The sequence below is a fragment of the Nematolebias whitei genome, chromosome 19 (assembly GCF_014905685.2).
Source record: "Nematolebias whitei isolate Nwh7 chromosome 19, NemWhi1, whole genome shotgun sequence".
NCBI classification, from domain to species: Eukaryota; Metazoa; Chordata; class Actinopteri; order Cyprinodontiformes; family Rivulidae; genus Nematolebias; species Nematolebias whitei.
In genome coordinates, this window is record NC_056516.1 from 30,044,110 (window position 1) to 30,063,455 (window position 19,346).

The 19,346-nt window shown below is 38.8% G+C and overlaps 3 protein-coding genes across 4 annotated transcripts; 2 read left to right on the top strand and 1 right to left on the bottom strand.

Annotated features, from left to right (window-relative positions):
• Positions 1-1,731: 1,731 nt before the first annotated feature.
• On the top strand, positions 1,732-11,914 carry clk2a (CDC-like kinase 2a). 2 transcript variants are annotated; one of them, XR_005187584.1, is made up of 14 exons: positions 1,732-1,910; positions 3,282-3,460; positions 3,579-3,858; positions 4,931-5,021; positions 5,965-6,031; positions 7,128-7,244; positions 7,484-7,650; positions 7,771-7,865; positions 8,330-8,459; positions 8,622-8,704; positions 9,782-9,861; positions 9,943-10,033; positions 10,117-10,778; positions 11,855-11,914. XR_005187584.1 is itself a non-coding variant. In XM_037693375.1 (13 exons), exons 2-13 carry the CDS (start codon positions 3,282-3,284, stop codon positions 10,303-10,305), a joined length of 1,569 nt encoding a protein of 522 aa, XP_037549303.1. In that variant the 5' UTR covers positions 1,732-1,910; the 3' UTR covers positions 10,306-11,413. The 2 variants fall into 2 exon arrangements, 1 of the variants encoding a protein (XP_037549303.1); XM_037693375.1 differs by lacking the exon at positions 11,855-11,914 and having other exon boundaries at positions 10,117-11,413.
• Positions 11,902-14,063, top strand: si:ch211-81a5.8 (uncharacterized protein LOC560648 homolog). Its single transcript, XM_037693376.1, has 5 exons — positions 11,902-11,948; positions 12,734-12,885; positions 12,965-13,301; positions 13,546-13,633; positions 13,713-14,063. The coding sequence occupies exons 3-5, from the start codon at positions 13,090-13,092 to the stop codon at positions 13,863-13,865; spliced, it is 453 nt and encodes a 150-aa protein (XP_037549304.1). The 5' UTR covers positions 11,902-11,948; positions 12,734-12,885; positions 12,965-13,089; the 3' UTR covers positions 13,866-14,063.
• A 1,704-nt stretch (positions 14,064-15,767) lies between these two features.
• Positions 15,768-18,852, bottom strand: dnajc8 (DnaJ (Hsp40) homolog, subfamily C, member 8). Its single transcript, XM_037693556.1, has 9 exons — positions 18,761-18,852; positions 18,266-18,367; positions 17,141-17,197; positions 16,995-17,061; positions 16,764-16,858; positions 16,587-16,658; positions 16,390-16,481; positions 16,218-16,293; positions 15,768-16,141 (listed from the first exon to the last, which is right to left on the bottom strand). The coding sequence occupies exons 1-9, from the start codon at positions 18,830-18,832 to the stop codon at positions 16,022-16,024; spliced, it is 753 nt and encodes a 250-aa protein (XP_037549484.1). The 5' UTR covers positions 18,833-18,852; the 3' UTR covers positions 15,768-16,021.
• Between the last annotated feature and the right edge of the window lie 494 nt (positions 18,853-19,346).

The following is a 19,346-nucleotide window of genomic DNA, read 5'->3' on the forward strand; positions in this document are numbered from 1 at the left end:
ACAGCTTTATATATATATTAGGGGTGCACCGATTGTAGTTTTCTGGCCGATCACCGTTTTCTAAAAAGTCTGACCTTCCGGTTTTGTCCGATACAATTTTGTTTTATAAGCTGCACGATCAGGTGTTATAAGGTCACAATGCACCTTCAATTTTCCAATCTTATTTTTTTTAAAACATACCCTTTAACAATATCCTAGAAACAAAAACTTGTTTAACTGGCCATGAGGTCGTGCTCTGAAATATAAATGAAGTTTAAAAAAATGGGTTTCTCATGCAAGTATCGGCCGATTTCCCAAAATTAAGGAAATCGGAGCCAATAAATTGGCCGGCCAATTTATCGGTGCACCCCTAATATATGTGTGTGTGTGTGTGTGTGTATATAATTTAAATCAAATTAAGATAAACTTTAAGCATTGCTTTGAATATTAAAACTGATGGTATTAAAAATTCCAAACAATGCATATATCGAGATGCAAAATTACTATATTTTTATATAAACATTCAGAATGCAGTAGTCTTGCAAATATTGTGCCTGTGTAAACAGTCTTAACATCTGTGGAAAAGCATCCTAGTTAAACATGTTCGTTATTTGTGATGACTCCAGTTGATAAGAATAGAATTAAGTAGAAAGCCAAAACATATAGTGTAAATACAAATGGAAAGTGTTTAAAAGTATACAACAGTTAATATGTTTTTAAATACTGGTAAACACAAATGAGGTCATATATGGTCCTTCTGAAACTGTGGACTTCACAAGGAACCCTCCCCCAACATAGGAGGATCTGCGATAGAAGTGGTCTCCAGCAACAAGTACTTGGGTGCACCTGAATGACCACCTCAGCTGGGGCAATGACACCAGCCTGATACTCGTCAGAGACTATTTCTCAGGTGGCTGAGGTGAGCTGGTCTGGAAGCTCAGTCCACACCTCTTTCTACAGGTGTGCAGTGGAGAGCATCCTGTGCTCCAGCATCAACGTGTGGCATGGAGGCTGCACAGCTGCAGAAAGAAAAGCTTTGCAGAGAGTGGTGAAGGCTGCACAGAAGACTGTTGGAGTCAGCCTCCCCACCATCACAGACATCTACACCTCCAGATGCAGAAAGAGGGCCACCTGCATCATGAAGGACCCCACTCACCCAGCACACACTTTTTGCTCCCCTTAGGAAGGAGGTTGAGGCGCATTGAGTGTAGAACCACTAGACTGAGGAACAACTTCTACCCTGAGGCTGTTAGACTCATGAATCTCTAACCAGAATAATCACTGTGGAAAAATCACATCATGTTGCTGCGTTTATTCGTACTCATCTGCTCACACAGACTTATTCGTGCTGCTCTTCGGCGTATTGTTTTTATGCTACTAGTGCTTAGTGGCTTAACGTTTTTCTTAGATCTTATTACTGTTTTTCTTTTTAATACTTTATTTGGACGTAACTGGGACCCTGTGTACACAATTTCGTTCCACCACATGTACCACGTGGTGGAATGCCAAATAAGGAACCTTGAATAAAGCTGTTTCAGGGAAGTATATTTGTCATTTAATAAGTGTAAAACTTTGAGCTCTTAAAAGCTGAGATTGCATTCAGCCCCTAATGCAATCAAAATTGTGCAAACTTTAGAATGTCAGTTCTACTATTAGGAACTTACTTTTGATTAGAACAAATATTATTGCTGACGTTTAGATTAAAAAAAGCGGTTTGATTATATGACACGACGGTCTGCCCTACCCGGACACTCAGCGCAGGGAGGCGTTGCGGACGCACTAGTTTGAACCAGAACTTAGACGGTGGAAAAAAAATAGCTCTTAGCGACGGAGCGTTGGGCGTTTTAGGCGGACGAACAAGATAGTAGCAAAATCCAAACGTCACCACGGACTTTTTATGGGACAAACGCACCGGGCTCGCTGCTAAAACGGTGAATATATTTTACAGTTTTAGGGGACCGTGCTACGGCGGATGCTAACTTTAGCATGTTCGCTAGCATAGTTGCTGTGAAGCTGACAAACGCAGCTAAGATGGCGGTCAAATTATTTACATTAGCTAGTTGCTAGCGGGGTTTGCTACTGCTGCTTCGTCGCTCAGTAATCAATGTAGGGCTTCTAAGTTGTTTTAAGAAAGTCGAAATATTTGATGCAATGGTGCCTAATAAAATTAATAGCATTAAGGGCATTTTTGGCGGTAATGTTTTGTGGTTTTAGTTCCTGAAAAGGCTCCTTGTTGGAATGTTAGCAAATGAGCTTAGCTTCTGAATCTCAAGGTAAGTTGAAGACACAGCGCATTGCTAAAGTCACAGTACCATAGTTATCGATGTGTCTACATCAGTTTGAAGCAGAATGCTTACGTTCAAAATTTGTAGTAAATAAATATGATCATGCAAGTTGTTTTTTAAACATCACTCTCTCGCTCCAACTGCGACTGTTTTTTATGTTAAGGCTGCCTGCTTCATTTTGACACAACGGTGGGGACGTTAGCTTTTCTTTTCGACTCGAACAGCATTTTTCCTCCTTCGTATATCAGTCTGCCACCCTCAGCTTATATCATTTGATTACAAATACTAATTTGATATTGGATAGCTGCATTCTCATGCTTTTCCTGCCAATAGAGGACAAAATGTCCAGGCCCTGCCTGATTAGGATTACTGCTGGATCAAACCCTCATTAAACCAACGCGCTTACTTTCACTCTTTAAAAAAAATTAAAAAAAGTTTTTGTGAAAAATAAGAGCTTGTTACTGTAACATTTATCAACACTTTAGGTTAATAAGGTTGAGTTGAGTCTGGTCCTCTGGATGGATTCTTTGTTGAAAGGTTTGTTTATATTGTGCTTGTCAAAAAGGAACCATTAAAAAAAACACTAGAATGCTTCATCAGTTTCTGCATTTCTTAAACAGATAGAAATGCTAACAAGTTGCACAATTATTTATTTAGAGCCACAAAGAAGTTTGTGCAAATAAGAGCTCATATTACGGTGGTGGCTACAATGAATGTTGTTTCCTTGTTAATCCTTAGGTTTGTTGCTCCCTAGAACTGAGCTGATGTCAAACTTTGTTAAATGCTGAGCAAAAAAAGTCAGTCAGGATAATCATCCCTCCATTATTTTTTTACCCGCTTCTTTCTTTCTGGGTCACTGGTGCCCATATCCAGCAGTCACTATACAAGAGGCGAAGTGTTACTTTTTTTAGATTTTTTTTTTATTTTTTACATGTAATCTGACACTTTGTTTTCAAGGTATGGAATGATTTTTAACTAGCAATTAATTTTGCATTTGTCTTTCCAACAAATCACCAGATGCCTCACAATAGACGGTACTCGTCTTCAGAAAGAGACAGCTGCCAAGATCGATACAGAGACAGGGGACGAAGACGTCGGAACAGAAGATCGCACACTAACTCCTCCAGTAGCGACAGAGACCGCGACAGAAGGGGTCGAGGGCACAGACAGGAGGGAAGCTATCTACGCTCAAGGAGGTATGTTTGTGGTGAGATTTTGATTTGTCTTATATTTTCCTAAAAAAACAGCTTGTTTTTTTAGGTTTGATTGTTTGGCTGTATCCTTTAATTTATTTCCCTAATTTTATTTGTGCAGCCGCAGCTATGACAATCGCTCGACAGAACATCGACCGTTTGATCGAAGGTACTACGAGGGATACAGACGATTGGATCAGAGCCGTGAGCGAGACCGGGATAGGGAGCCACATGGAGCAGCTGAAAGCTATTATCCACGTGACTTCTCCCCAAACATGTACGACTACCGACGTGGCCGTGAAAGAGAGCGTGAACGGGACGAGTCGTACAGACGGAAGGGCAGCAGGCGTAAGCACAAACGAAGGCGACGTAGAACCAGGTCCTATAGCCCTTCTTCCTCGGTGAGTAGAGCCAGGTCCAATGTGGTTCTTTAACTCCTCATCCTCTCTCCTCCTGTAGTTTCTTTCAGCTCTTTCTGTCTCTCTCTCTTTCTTTGTAACCATTTTTTCCTTTACAGCCCGTGGATTTGGTAAGTAGTACATTTTTGATTTGTTTTTGTCCTGTCAGCATTTTTTATTGGTTTTATTTGAATTTTTTTTAACTAAAATTGGCCACAGTTTTTGGCAGAACATTTTCATTTTTTAGATGTGCTTTAGTATAAATCAAATGTGACGCCCCTCCCCACACACACATCCACGGTGAAAATGCCACTATTTTTTGAAAGCCCAATTACACTTGGCCACATTTAGGTTTTTGTATTAAAAAGTACATAATATTCTCTGTAAGATTTTATTTAAATCTTTTAAGTATGGTGGAAGTTATTTATAGCATTTGTTTTGCCAGCCTGGAATGAAAACAAAGTGAAAATGTTCTCCCAAACTCCATGAGAAATTTAGATTTTAGCTGAATTAAGACTGAAGTTAGAGCCATATAAAAGGATTGGGGTTATTATTGTTTCTTTTTGTGTGGAATAGATTTAACCACACCTATTAAGTATCATTGATGTAACTGAGTAAATGGTTGAATCTGATATAGCATTAAAATGTCCTTCTTAAACAGATTTGATCCAGACATTTCATTTTCTATCTTGTTTATTCTGAAATCAACCATAACAGTTGTCTTAGTTTTATTACTGTTTTTCTGCCTTGATGAATGGATGTTCCAGTTGCTTCCTTTTTTTGTAAGCAGCTGTGGTTTTAAATTAGAGGGGGGAAGAGAAGCATAGGACAAGATGTGATCTTTGACTTGTTCCCTTGCACTATATCCCTATCGTTATATATTTCCTTCACGTGGTGTCATGCGTGAATCGCCCCATGACCATGAAACCCACCTTCAACTACTTCAACTACCACCTCCTCCTCCCTCCGCATCTACCTGTGCCGCCTGATGCCGTGGCTGCGGCTGACACTGAACCCCTCCCTCCCCTCTGGTCGTGTTCTGACCTGCTGATGGCGGTTTTGGGTGTGAAAACAGCGGAGCACCAGCCGGACGCGGGCACTGAGTGTGAGGGACGACGAGGAAGGGCACCTGATCTGTCGGAGTGGGGACGTCCTGCAAGAGAGATGTACTCACTGCCACTACTCTATCGTAACCCTTCTCCATATGAGTATTATCGTAGAGCATTTACATGACATGGGAGTGTCTGATGATGATGAAGCCTTGCTAGAATGCTCTTCACTCTGGCTGAAGAAGCAGGGTGAATTGCAACGACGTTGACGAATTTTGGCATTAGATAAATTCTGCTTCTTGTTTTATGATTTTCATCTGTGGAGCATCTTGTGTTTCACAGGTTTGATTTCCCTAAACATAGAATTCAATTTGTAGCTGTTTGTTTCTGTCGTGCTTTAGCCTAAAACTTACAGTTTTTACATCTGTAACTTAAGCTAGTTGTTTTCTGCTTCAGTGGATTTAGCGATTGTTATCGAAAGCTTATACACACCTAGCCTGTGTAGCCATTTTAATCAATATTAGCACAACCACAAATTTTTTATTTACATTTACTGATTCTTAAACATGTTGTAGAAATACTTTAAAGTATTTCTCAGTTTTAGCGTTTTTTTTTATCTTTGTTTAACAATTTATTTTAAAGAGTTAAAATATCCCAAATTTTGTCAGGATTTTCAGTAGTGATATTTTAGTCATCAGAGGAAGTGTTTCATAGTTACCTTTAATTTTATATATATATATATATATATGTATATGTATGTATATGTATATGTATATATATGTATATATATGTATATATATGTATATGTATATATATGTATATGTATATATATGTATATATATGTATATATAATGTGTACACGTAGCAAACTCACAATGATTGGACCTGATATTTTCAATAGGCAGCTTTTTTGTTTTTGAAAAAGAGATGGGTGCTAGCTGTGATTTGCCTGTCTACACTTTTTTTATACTCTATTCTTGCTAGAGTCCATACTAATGCTCCCGTACTTTCTTTCCCCACTTCCTTGTCTTTTTCCCTCTCTCTTTTTATTGTGTTGCAGATGAGATTGTCAGCACACTGGGGGAAGGCACCTTTGGGAGGGTGATGCGGTGCATTGACCATCGCAGGTGTGCATTAGTAGAAATAAAAACTTCTTTCAACCTCTGAGGGCTCTTATTTCCAAGACCTCATGTTAAGAATAGTTGTTGTGTTTGATTTAAACAGAAAGCATCATTGCACTTTATTGTGATTAGAATTGTAATAAAAGTTTGAACTCACTCCCAAGATTTTGTCTGAGGAAGAGGATGTCTGGCAGAAAGATGGTACTGTTGCACTAAAGATTGTCACCGTTTTACTTTAATGAAACTCTTTAGACTATTAAAAACTTATCCTGAATTTATTCTGCCTTGTCATAAAAGTACCGGTAGTTAACATATCCTGATGTATGCGCAATAATCCAGGTAGAAAATCTAAAAAAGTTACATCTGGTCCTGTGGACATTCAAAAAAAATTGTAGAAACGTTTCGTCTTTCATCTGAAAGACTTCTTCAGTCTGACCCGTAGTTAAGCTCAGATTTAGCTTGTACAGCTGTGTATTATGTCAGGGCTCAAATTATACTCAATTACCAAATATGTTTGCATGAATCGTGGTAGTGTGCCAAAAATGAAAACTGCTGTTTAGCAAACGTTGCTTGACAGCACGTATTTAATGTTAATGATTAATTCTAGGCATTTAAATCTTGTTACAATTACCAGTAAAATGTAATCAACTGAAGCAAGGGACTCAAAGTAATTGTTTACTTTTGCTTAGGTAGACCATGTTTAAATATTAAGGACAAAAGTGACTCTTATTTGTCTGTATGATGTAGTTTTTAATGTTAAATAATTGTAAACAATTATTTTTTAAATTTTTTGCTAGATTTGCATTAATAAAAATTCGTATCCGATTCCATTTACTGGGTTGTTTAAAAAGTGACATGAAGTAAATTTTATTATGCAAATTAAGTTTTATTTATTTAGAATTACTGATGCTATCCATCATTTTTGGACGTGCTGCTTTGATTTAAGATTATCAACTCGATTAATGGCGTTATATTCTTCATGCACAATTAAACAAAACGACTAATTCAAATATAACATTGATTTGTTGCACAATTATCTGTTCTTTTGGTTTTCATCATATACAGTTTGGGTTTTTGACTTTGCTGTGTTTTTGTTTCACAGGGGAGGAGCTCACGTGGCTCTGAAAATTATCAAGAATGTTGAAAAATACAAGGAAGCAGCTCGGCTGGAGATTAATGTACTAGAGAAGATAAATGAAAAGGATCCTGATAACAAATTGTGAGTAATAGTACCACAGTTAAATATACTATTTACACACATGTTCTGCGTTATCTGAAACCATGCGCATCACAATAAGGAAACTTAAACACTTATTTGAAACGTCACCAACCGAAGTAGTTTTGTTTGTTCAAATTAATTTGTCAGAACTGATGTTTTTTTTTAGCTGCTAAATGTTTAAATGGTAAAAAATAACACTTGGCTTTATAAACATTACCTGTATCTTGTTTGTCTTCCAGCTTGTGTGTACAGATGTATGACTGGTTTGACTACCACGGTCATATGTGTATTTCTTTTGAGCTGTTGGCTCTGAGCACCTTCGACTTTCTGAAGGAAAACAACTATCTACCGTACTCGATCGGTCAGGTCAGACACATGGCCTATCAAATCTGTCTCGCTGTGAAATGTAAGTCACTTTTGTGTCATGAGAAACCCCCAAAGAGCAACCGTGTTCAGTAATTAATGTTTTCGTATGGGTGGCTCGTTCACCTTTTGTGGTTCTAAAAATTGCTTCTTTTTTTAACAGTTCTACATGATAATAAGCTGACGCACACAGACCTGAAGCCAGAAAACATCCTGTTTGTCAACTCGGACTTCACAATGACCTACAATGTAGAAAAGGTAGGAAAACTGTAAAATGCGAAGATAAATAATAATTAATGTCCTCAACGTGTGGATTAGAGATTTAAGATGCTCCTTTGTTTTTCTCAAAAGTTTATTTTGTTCCCTATTGTGTTCAAGTTCTTTCTCGAGTAATAACTGTTGGATTTGTCTTAAGAATAGTTTTAATTTTGATCCTAATTTGTAACATTTTGTTAAGATTTATTTAATTTTTGTGGTCCCCTTTGAAACTTAAATAAAATTATGGTTTAAAATTGAATGTATTATTTGCAGATAAGTGTAGCTCGTCTATATGTTTCATGAATAAATAATAATAAAAAAAGCTTTCATTTAAAAAGTAAGAAGATAAAAGTAAAATTGCATGTTTCTTTTGCACATCTGCAAATTTGACGTATTTGGGTATAAAAAATAGTTTTTAATTTACTATGTCTGATTTATTTATTTATTTTTTCCGTGTCTTGCAGAAAAGGGAAGAACGAACTGTGAAAAGCACCGCGGTGCGCGTGGTGGATTTCGGCAGCGCCACTTTTGACCACGAGCACCACAGCACCATCGTGTCCACACGACATTACCGTGCCCCCGAGGTGATATTAGGTGAGGCGTGGCTGTTTGTGTTTATACTTTAAGAAGATGAGGTCCAAATATTTGACAGGATAAAAAGAAAAAGTCCATTGAACAGAAAAGCTGCGTAGAATCGTCCCGGTCTCAATATGTGATGTCTTTTTAAGACACATGACATTTTTCTGTCTGTTTTAGAACTGGGCTGGAGTCACCCGTGTGACGTCTGGAGTATCGGCTGCATTCTGTTTGAGTACTACTTAGGTTTCACCTTGTTTCAGGTACACAACAACGCTGTATTCTCGCTGGTTGTAGCAGTTTAATGAATTTAAACTTATTGTCCGAACATTAATTATTTATGCTTTTGTCTATGTTTTTATCAGTAGTATATGAAGTACCCACAGCCAGATATTTTTATAAAATACATGGAGTAAAATTTATTGGGTGTTATTTTTAATTCTTGTTTAAAGTTTGAAAAACGTTAAGGTGGTAAGCAGAGTAGCAAAAGCAAATTTAATGTTAGATTAATACATTTAAATGAACTAATCTGATTATTTACCTTAGGGGAGTGGTGGCTCAGAGGCTAGAGAAGGTGGGCCTGTGATCAGAAGAGTGCCGGTTCAACTCCCAGTACAGACATAAAAAAAATATGAAGCATTCACTCCTGCCTCCACCCTCATTTGCCCCACTCTGGGCCCTTGAGCAAGGCCCTTAACCCCCACCATCTGCTCCCCCGGGCGCCCTAGATGGCAGCTCTCTGCTCCACACAGAGGGCTGCGGTAGCTCGGTGCTCTGTGGTTGAGTCAGGAAGGGAATCCGGCGTACAAACATTTGCCAAGTCTTTGTGCAACTTAGTTCACTGTGGTGACCCCTGAAGAAGGGAGCAGCTGAAAGAAGAAAGGAAAAGATCAAGTTTGATTATTTACCTTAACAGTTTTATGCCCTCAATGATTCTTTTAAGTTATTGTGTAACCTCTTGGTGTCAAGCAGCTGCGACAACCATCAAGCCTCTAGAATGATTTATCACAGAGCACTTAACAGAAAACCAGATCACATCACTGTTACGTTTGTAAGAAACTTAACATGATGAATTTTGAAAAGGTTTTCAAATTCTCTAATCTTACGTTTATTTTTAAATGTTTAAATGGACAGGCTCCTCAGTTGCTCAACGACCTTTTGGTTCCTCTTAGATCCACGAGCTCAGTAACATGAAGCAGACAGTGGGAACTGTAGGGTTCCTTTTCCTAAAACTTCCTTGGGTCAAACAGCCTTTTCTGTGCTAGATTAATTTATGCAATTCTCTACCTACAGATTTGAAACTGACGGGAACTGTCATCATGTTTCCTTCTGTCTTTTAGACTCATGACAACAGGGAGCATTTGGTTATGATGGAAAGAATCCTGGGTCCAGTGCCCTCGAGGATGATTCGTAAAACCAGGCGAGTACACATGTAAAATACATGAGACAAGAACATACACGTGTCAAACAGCACTTGCTTTAACACTGCTCACTTAAACAGGAAGCAGAAGTACTTCTATCGTGGTCGTCTGGATTGGGATGAGAGCTCATCGTCAGGAAAATATGTCAGAGAAAATTGCAAACCATTACGGGTAAGTGGGAGGAAATCAATTTAATCAGACTGGAATTGAAGTCTCTTGGTACTGATGCCCGTTTCATTTTGTTTTTCCGTCAGCGGTACCTGCTGTCTGAGGCAGAGGATCACCACCAGTTTTTTGATCTTATTGAAAGCATGTTGGAGTACGAGCCCTCCAAGAGGCTGGCCCTGGCCGACTCCCTCAAACACCCTTTTTTTGAGAACTTGAGCATCGGTGAGGCAGCAGGCAGCAAGAACTGGGAGGGAAACCGGGACATCAGCCGGTGACCCACAAATTTTAAAGACTGAAACACGGGAGAAATAAAGTTCTTTGCTTCTGGAGCAGTTGAGCAATCGCATAATCTTGGACTTTTGAGATTTTGTTTTGTTGTTTGTCGTTAACGCATGGACTTCCTCACTTCCTGCTCCTCAAACCTGCTCCTTTCATGTTCACCTCTGCAGTCACGTGAGGCATGCTTTTGCACCAGAGAGACCAAAACACCCAGTTAATGGCTGGAAAAGACTCGTCAATCCTTTCTTGCGGTCACAGCTGAAAGTCAGGTGGAGAAAAAGAACATCTTAAATGATTTTCGCCCAAAGTAGCCGTCTATGCAGCTCCTGTCTTCCCTTTGACTTGTGAACACCTTTCTTTCTACCGTCGAAGAAAGTAATGCCTCTCCAAGGAAACGAACAGATCTACAGTCGTCAGATACAACTCGGTTTTGGAGCTGAACCCTCTCGTCCTGAAGTCCAAGGAAAGGGTAAAAAAAGGGATTCAAGCTGCATATTCAGCAAGTTCTCACCCGCATACTTTGAATTATGGAGAAATGTCATTTATTAATGTGAACTATTACGTTTCCTTGGATACTCCCAGCTGTCTCCAGCGTTGACGTGTCTCCCAAGTTTTGTTAACGTTGCTAAGTGAAAACTCGCGTTGCGTTTCTTTTTTTGTTTTATGTCCTGAAAAGAATTTGCCCCCCTCGGTGAAAATTGACCCAGTTGATGGCTCCTCTTGCTAGCGAGAAGACGGCGATGGACACTGCTCGTGCAGGCTCCTCTGTAGCCTGGCTTGTGGATAAATGTGTTTCTATTCTTCAATGTTTTCTAAGAGTGACGGTGTGTACAGTGATGAGATGGGTGGCACGTTTCTGTTTTGCGTTTAAGCAGTCGAGCGTCAGTCGTGGGAGAATTTTCATAAAATTCAAAGATCAAAAACATACACTGCCTTTTCCACGTTTGACTTACATTTACGTTAAGGTTAAGCACACTGCTGCTGGTAGTATTTATTTTGAGTTCCAGTAGGTCATAGGTCCCAGTCCCTTCCTGTTTGTGAATTTTTGTATCAAATGAAAGCATATAAAACTATATATGTATTATTGTGTAGAATTAAAGTCCTTTTTGCCAAAGGTTAATAGTGCTTTCAGTAGCATATTGGGCTGCTGGTATATAACTGGTGGTGTCCTGTCTTTAAAAACTTGTTGTTTCCCAGTCCATCTCTTTTTGACTGAATTGTTCCAAGTGCACGAGTTGCTTGTGTGCAAACAGGAAACTGACAAGTAATTCAGTCTTAAACGAAAAAACAAGTTCCTTTTAAATTTGGCCATTAAAAACGACTGATCATTTAAAAGTTATTTTTAAATACAGAGTTCATAATTTTCTCATCTGTAACTGGTTTATGGAACATTAAATTATTCCAGTTTCATAATTCTAGGCTTCCCAGTTTTATTTTCCTAAAGCTAAGCTGACATTAAGGCTTTTTATAATGGAACGGTTTTGTTATTCTATGCCAGCTTCTTGCTGGACACTAATTTCTATTTTATTCCCTTCCAAAACAAAGCTCGATCTTCACGCCATCTCCCGGAGACGGAGAAATGTGGATAATCTGCAACAGGTGTCCAGATGCACCGTCACACAAGCTTTCCCATCTGTTGGTAATGTCCTGGTTTACTTTTGCTTTGTTGCCCTCGTTCCTTCTGCTTGAAGCCAAGTGTTTCTAAGGGTTCGTTAGACCCCTACTCTGCTGTTTATATCTTAGACTAAATTAGATCCTTGCTAAATACTTGGCTTTGTGCTAAAGATAGCATAGAACTTGCCCTGCTGAACAGAAGCAGCTTGTGTGGTAACATGAAAGTTAACTAGGAACTGCGATGTGAGCTAATATGTTTTATGTACGTTAGGTTTGTAGCTAACAATCATTAATAGATTGATGCATAGAATTCAAAGGTTGTTTTTTTTTAATTCATAATTATAGATTTATTGTTCCAGTGGAAGTTTCTAAGCAGAATTTGTGACTATGTGGACAGAAAAGAAAACAAATCGCTCCATATTTGGAGGTTTTTTTTGTGAATGAGTCTCAGAGTCATTCATCTCTGTGATGAACGTGTCTCCAGTCAATGAACAGACGTCGTCGGGGTAAAACAAAGAAATCCTCTCTGCATCATCAAAGCGTCACGCCACCTTTGAGGTCTTTCCACCCTCCATCTGTCTGACTTCCGCTGACACCGTTTCACCAAATAATCTCGTTTTGAGTACAGTTCATTTAAACAACGACAAAAACGTCTTAAGTGGAAAGCGAGTACGTCTTGAAGCTGTTTGAACTGAAATCTCCAACTGTAAAGTTAAATTATAGAAGAATATTTCACTGGCTGAATGTGAACACGGGTTCTTCTTCCACAAGTCTGTTTGTTAATGAGATAAACGTCTTGTACGTTTTTAGGTAATCCGATTTGAAGGCTAGCAAGGTCATCGGTTGAATCCTCATAAGAGCAGCCTGAGAGACGTCTTAAACAGAAAGCCTGGGAGGGATTCATCGACCGGACGCCGCTTTTTCAGAAGCAACGCGCTGAATGTGCCAGATCAACCTAACAGGTCAGTCTTTTTTTCTTAACAATAACGTAAACGACTCATAAAAGATCAGTTAAGGGTTATTGTAATTCTCTTTTTGCAGGTTACTACAAATAAAAGCCTTTTTCTCTCAACAAACTTGTGTTTAATTCCGCATTCCGATTCTGCCGCAAAGCCAGGCAAAGACATCCATTAAACCTGCGCAGATCCACCCATCACGTTCTGGAGATGGAGTCCCTCTTGTCGCTGGGTGCTCCTCTGAAGCAGTTCACCAGCTGCATGTCCGGCAAAAAAACTTCCACCAAGAGGAGCCAGTCGGTCCGCAGATGCAGTTTCACTCGCAGGAAGAGCATCAGCAGGAGGAGAAGCCTCCCCTGCAGCAACCAGAAAGTCCCAGACTCCTGGCTCAGAGCGTATCAGGATGAACTGAAGAAGGAAAGGTACAGAAAGTTTCATCGTACATTTAAGCAAGTTTTTGACTGTTTTGATCCATTTATCAGCAGAGCATAAAAATCCCATTAGATGTTTTTTTTTTTTGTGTGTATTTTGACTGTCATTTATATTGACCCACCAGTTCCTGACCTTTGGACAGCCGTGGCGTAATAAGGATAAGGCTGTTGGTCACATGAATAAGCTGTTTGCCTGTGTGCCATGCCTAAAGTTGCTCTGTGCCCTTTTCCAAAGGAAACGTCAGCAAGCCATTCTAGCCAAGAAGAATGCAGAAAGAACTGTGAGAAAAACGCACTTCAGGAGCCACCACTGTCTTCCAAGGGTGAGAGAACCGTTTAAAATGAGTCTAATTCATTTGTTTGTCACAATGTGACGATCATCACCCTGTTTTCTCCGTGCAGCACAGCGCTGCTGCCAGGAAACCAGCACCAGTGAAGGACGAGTCCTTCTTCGGAGCCTTCCAGGGCCTCAGTCTGGACGGACTGATGGGAGGTGCTGCTGGGTCTCCTGTGTCCGCTCCCACTGCAGGTGGAGATCCGTGCAAAGTCATGTGATGTGAAACATTAAAGGACGATTAAAAGCTTGAAACGTTTTTCTCGCAAAGAAGACTTGGAGGAAAGGGATCGGGACTAAAAATGACTGAATATTGAAATTGAAAAATGAATTCACTTTGTGTAAGGAATGAAAACCGGTATGACGGCTTTATTCTTCCTTTGTAGCTACCGTTGTCTCATGTCTGATATTTTTGTACACCTGAGAAATCTTTTGACTGTCTGTATTTACTTGTTTGCCAATTAAAAACTATTTGTTTTATACAATGGTGCTTGAAAGTTTGTGAGTCCTTTAGTATGTTTTATATTTCTGCATAAATATGTCATAAAATGTCAGATTTTCACACAAATCCTAAAAGCAGATGCAGAGAATCTAGTTAAATACATGAGGAAAACGTACTTGGTCATTTATTTTTGAGGAAAATGATCCAATATTACAAATTTATGAGTTTCAAAAGTACGTGAACCTCCATGTGCAGCAATAACTAAACAACGTAACTTGATCAGTCCTGCACACTGACTAGGAGGAATTTTATCCCATTCCTCCGTACAGAACGGATTAACTCTTAATGTTGGTGGGTTCCTCACATTAACAGCTGCTTCAGGTCCTTCCACAACATCTGGATTGGATTAAGGTCAGGACTTTGACTTGGCCATTCCAAAACATGAACTTTATTCTTCTGGAACCGTTCTTTGGTAGAACAACGTGTGGGGTCATTGTGTTTCTGCATGACCCACCTCCTCGAGATTCAGTTCATGGACATGTTCTGACGTTCCTTTAAAATTCTCTGAGAATTCATTGTTCCATCAAGGATGGCAAGCCATCCTGGCTCAGATGCAGCAAAATGGGTCTAGACCATGATGCTACCTCCACCGTGTTTCACAGATGGGATAAGGTTCTTATGCAGGAATGCAGAGTTTTCCTTTCTCCAAACATAACACTTTTAATTTAAACCAAAAAGTTATTTATTTTGGTCTAAGCAGACTTTGATAGATCCCTGTTCTTTAAATCAAACAGGGTGCCCACTCACACCTGATCATCATCCCATCGATTGAAAACACCCAACTCTAATTTCACCTTCAAATTAAACACCATGTTCCTGTTTTTAGTATTCTACAACACCTTATAATCTGTTTTTGTCACATTTCCTTTTGATTGCCATTTTAACTTGTTAAAAAATTGCATTTTTTTTTTTGATTGTCTATTGTTGCCCACTGTTGTCATCACTCTGTTAAAAATTCAGGTCTCTTTTGTAAATGAGTCCCTGAGGCTCAATGGGAATAATCTGTATAAATAAAGGCTGAATGGAAAAAAAAAAACTGCTAATCCTACAGGTTCACATACTTTTACCACTCGCAAATATGTAATATTGAATCATTTCCCTCAATGAATAAATGACAAAGTATAAAAGTTTTGTCTAATTTTTATTTATTTTAATCTACTTTTGGGACGTGTGTAAAAATCTGATTGTTTTTGGCCATATTTATAAAGAAAATTCTAAAGTGTTCAGACTTTCAATCACTCTAGGTTATATATATACATCAGCCGAGTTTCATTTGAAGAGCTTGAAATCCAAAATGGAAGCTAACGCCAGTCAAAACATTTTATTTTTTTACAGACAACATAAATGGCAAATACAGAGTTTGGTGTTTTTATTTGAATACATTTGATGTGCTAAATCAATGGGGTGCTGATACATGAAATACTTCATGCATTTGACTAAATCTCAAGTTCCTACTCTGCATCGTTGGTTTGAAACAAGTCACTTTTGTTATGGACTCCACATTAAATCCAGGAAAAGATCCATGAGCCACTAAACCTCCAAAACTGGGCTGCTCGAGTTTTACCCTCAGCTCTGTAGATCGCAGCAAATTAGGCTCGTCAAGACCAAGCTTTATTTATAGTTTTTTTTTTTTTTTACAAAAAGTCAAACCACACAATTCTTAAGTTACAACAGTGGAAGATTCATCACCTTTTTCCTGACGCAAACAAAAGTAACACCGCTGGCTCCAAACCACAAATATGTACATTAGAAAATGAAGTACAAAACTATGTTTTTCAGGGAAAGTAACCTGGTGACTGACAATTACGCGCGACTACAAACAAGGTGAGGATACACGGAAAATGGATTTTTATTTATATAGACAGTTTTGCAGCATCATTCCCTCTGTTCCATCTTTACTTTGGGGGGCTTAAGGAAGGACCTGCTCTTTTTCTCCTTGGTCTTGCCTTTGGACTGGAAGGTCCTCCAACTGTCCACCCGCCCATCTCTTGATTCCTGCAAAATGTTACAGAACAAACAGGAATTAATCAAATAGCACATACCGGTAATGTCTTGAGTGTAAATAACACACCTCAAAGTTTTTCTGCCATTCTCGATCCCTCTTTGCTTTTTCTGCAGCCTCGATTTCCTCTTCTCTAGCCCTTTTCCTAGTTAAAGAAGAAATCCACGACATTTTGAATAAATATTAAAACTTTTAAATGAGTTCTGGGTGACAACTGGGTTGTAATTACAGGGTTATCTACCTTTCATGCATATCCTTTGCTTCCCTTTCCTTCCTCTTGATTTCAAGCTCTGCAAACAGCTTCATGGTCTGTTTATACACAGCTTGTTTAAACTGGGAGGAAAAACAATAAATTTAGCTCGATAAATATGATCAACATCCAAGGATCACGTTAAAATGTCATTTTGACACTGATTTGAGATGTTCAGGCCAACTCACTACTTCTGGATCGTCCTCCTCCACATCCTGTGATTTGCCATCCTTCTTCAGCTGTTTCTTTTTCTGCTTTACCTGGTATCAACAGAGAACACGACATGGACATTAAGCGGGTTTAGTATGAAGTAGTAACACCCAGATTATGTTTTTCATAAACCAGTAAAGATGCAGCCCACTAACCATATGCTCCACATATTCCTTTCCTGCTTGGACCACATCTACAGCTCTCTTCTTCTGCTCTGGCTCCAGCAGAAGTTTGTACGCTTTGTCTACAACTAAAACAGAAATACTAAATTATGTTGATGGGAAAAAAAAAACAACTAACTATTGCTTTATTATTATTATATTTAGGTGTGGCAAACTTAAAGCCTTTAATGCATACTGTAAAATCTGAAAATACATTATTTATACCTTCAAAGGCTTTCTGTGCTCTGTCAGGATCACCTTGATTTTTGTCTGGATGGACTAAAATGGACAGCTTGACAGTAAAAAATAAAAAAGATTAATAAAAATATTAAGAACTTGTATAGTGATGGAGCTAGTGGTTATATCCTCACCGCTCGAAATCTTTTCTTCAGTTCCTCGTCTGTTGCTTCCGGATCAATTTGCAATACCTGAAAATTAAATAAATTCTTAAAATAATCTTTTCTTACATTATATCAGGTACTGTAACATTATTAATAAATAAAAATAAGGGGGTTGTTGGGAGTATTACAAATATGAAGTTAAACGAACGCTGAAATGACTCGCTCAGACAAGACTAATACACCTTAAGTGGCAAAATTGAAGTTTTTTAAATCAGTTCTTATGTAAACACTTTTTCTTTTGACCTTGTTTGCTCAATTACTTCCTGAACATGTTTGAGTTAAGATTCCCAAATGTTTTGACTCAACGACATCAGAAACAAATGTTCTGTGCTGCTCTGAAAAGCAGACGATCATGTGATCACCTTTGTGTGTGTGTTCACCGTCAGAAAACCACGGCCAACTCATTTCCATTCAGTTAAGTTTTACGTAGCGCCAATTCACAACAAAAGCATTTTCAGGGCACCAACAATATTCACATAGAGTACATTATTAAACATCTATTAGTAAAATGTACTGACCTAAGGAAGGCTCTCATCTACGACACGTGTAAAGGATTTTAGCAAACACAAAAATGGCTGGAACTCAGTCATTTTTACAGATACTGAGACATTTAAAACTTGTGGCAGTAGCTGAGAGTCATCCCCAGTACCTAATCTGAGTGCTAACCGATGCATGCAAGCTGGTGGGCAATATATACATTAACACTAATTAATTTATCCATCATCTATTTTTTTTTTCCACAGAAACTGGGCAGTGAGGAAAGTCGGTCGTAGCAGATGGCCGCTTGTCCCGAGTCTGGTTCTGCTAAAGGTTCCTCATGAGAGTTTTCTTTCCACTGTCGCCTTCATGCTTGCTCAAGATGAGAGTTCCTCAGATAAATGGAGTGATTAATTTTATATATAAATGTTTCTGTTCAGTGCCCTGAGATAACTTCTGTTGTGACTTGGCGCTATATAAATAAACTGAATCGAAGTGAAATGAATTGAAAGCTTATTTGATTTGATTTCTAAACATGATTACCCTTATAAATAAAAGGTAAACTAAAAGAAGCTACGAGATTATACGTTTAATGCGCTGACAACAAAATAAAATTACCTCAAAGGGGTTGAGATTAAAGTATGATGATCCAGGTCTGAGCAGTCTGTCAATCTGCTGCTTGGAGGTTAAAACGGAGTCTCTCTTCTCGATCTGCTTCACCTGTCGAGATACATTAAGAAAAAAAGACCATGAAAACAAAATGTTGCGTAAAACTACGCTGCTGGTGATACAATACAATGTCACTTTCCTAAGAGTTTACTAATCTGAGGGCTGTGCTCATCTTTCCTGGGCCCTTCTTTGTTGTACGAATAGCTTAAAACGTCCGAGTTTAAATATACACATATTACTTGAGCAACTCGTAGCTATTTTAGTGGTTTGTAAGAGAAGTGTAGATGAATTCTGCCCAGAGTGTCTCACACGTTAGCATGTTGTCATTAGCTGAAGGCCTTCGTATCTGATGAACAAAGACAGCGATCGACTAAATAATTCAAGCAAGTTAACTGTCGCATACGGAACAATTAAAATTTTAAATTGGGTCAAAATCTATCACACCTCTGTGTAGAAGTTTTGAAATAATTCATCCGACACACTCTGAGTAGAAGGCTCTCCTCCGGCGGCCGCCATCTTCGCAAGGAGTTACATGTTACGTCACGAGTCACGTGACCGCGCCAACCGGCGGCACAAAGCCGAAAATTTGGGACAAAAATAACCTTGAAATGTTTTAGGCTCTGCGAACAAAACCCCGAGACATTAGCATTTGGACACGGCTCGACTGAAGACGTCCAGCTTTGTCTCATGCATTTAACACAAAGCTAAAATCCTAAGTAGGACCATATTGTGATTTAATTTACTGCAACGCTGAGTAGAAATCTGTCACCTACTTGATTATTTGCTTATTCTGCATTTTAAAAACTCATTTTAACCTTTCATGGTGAAGATTTAAAGGAATTCTCTGGAAAGTGTCCAAATTGTTTGTCCTTTTTCATTTCCACACAAACATCAAGTCTTCTTTAGGTGAGCAGGAGGTGAAAGTTCTTATAACGAGCACGTCAAGTGATGCACCGCTGCTTCAGCCCACAATTCAGTGGTTTCAACATAAAATACTGCACAGTCCATGATCAAAAGAAATACGTTTGCA

Bases quoted from the DNA above. Each gene is read 5' to 3' on its own strand.
- si:ch211-81a5.8 (XM_037693376.1), top strand. From the start codon at position 13,090: ATGGAGTCCCTCTTGTCGCTGGGTGCTCCTCTGAAGCAGTTCACCAGC. The intron at 13,302-13,545 runs GTACAGAAAGTT...CCTTTTCCAAAG, and splicing joins GATGAACTGAAGAAGGAAAG to GAAACGTCAGCAAGCCATTC. The intron at 13,634-13,712 runs GTGAGAGAACCG...TTCTCCGTGCAG, and splicing joins GCCACCACTGTCTTCCAAGG to CACAGCGCTGCTGCCAGGAA.
- dnajc8 (XM_037693556.1), bottom strand. From the start codon at position 18,832: ATGGCGGCCGCCGGAGGAGAGCCTTCTACTCAGAGTGTGTCGGATGAA. The intron at 16,859-16,994 runs GTATAAATAATG...TTTCTGTTTTAG, and splicing joins AGCACAGAAAGCCTTTGAAG to TTGTAGACAAAGCGTACAAA. The intron at 16,142-16,217 runs GTGTGTTATTTA...AACATTTTGCAG, and splicing joins AATGGCAGAAAAACTTTGAG to GAATCAAGAGATGGGCGGGT.
- clk2a (XM_037693375.1), top strand. From the start codon at position 3,282: ATGCCTCACAATAGACGGTACTCGTCTTCAGAAAGAGACAGCTGCCAA. The intron at 6,032-7,127 runs GTGTGCATTAGT...TTTGTTTCACAG, and splicing joins CGGTGCATTGACCATCGCAG to GGGAGGAGCTCACGTGGCTC. The intron at 7,245-7,483 runs GTGAGTAATAGT...TTTGTCTTCCAG, and splicing joins AAGGATCCTGATAACAAATT to CTTGTGTGTACAGATGTATG.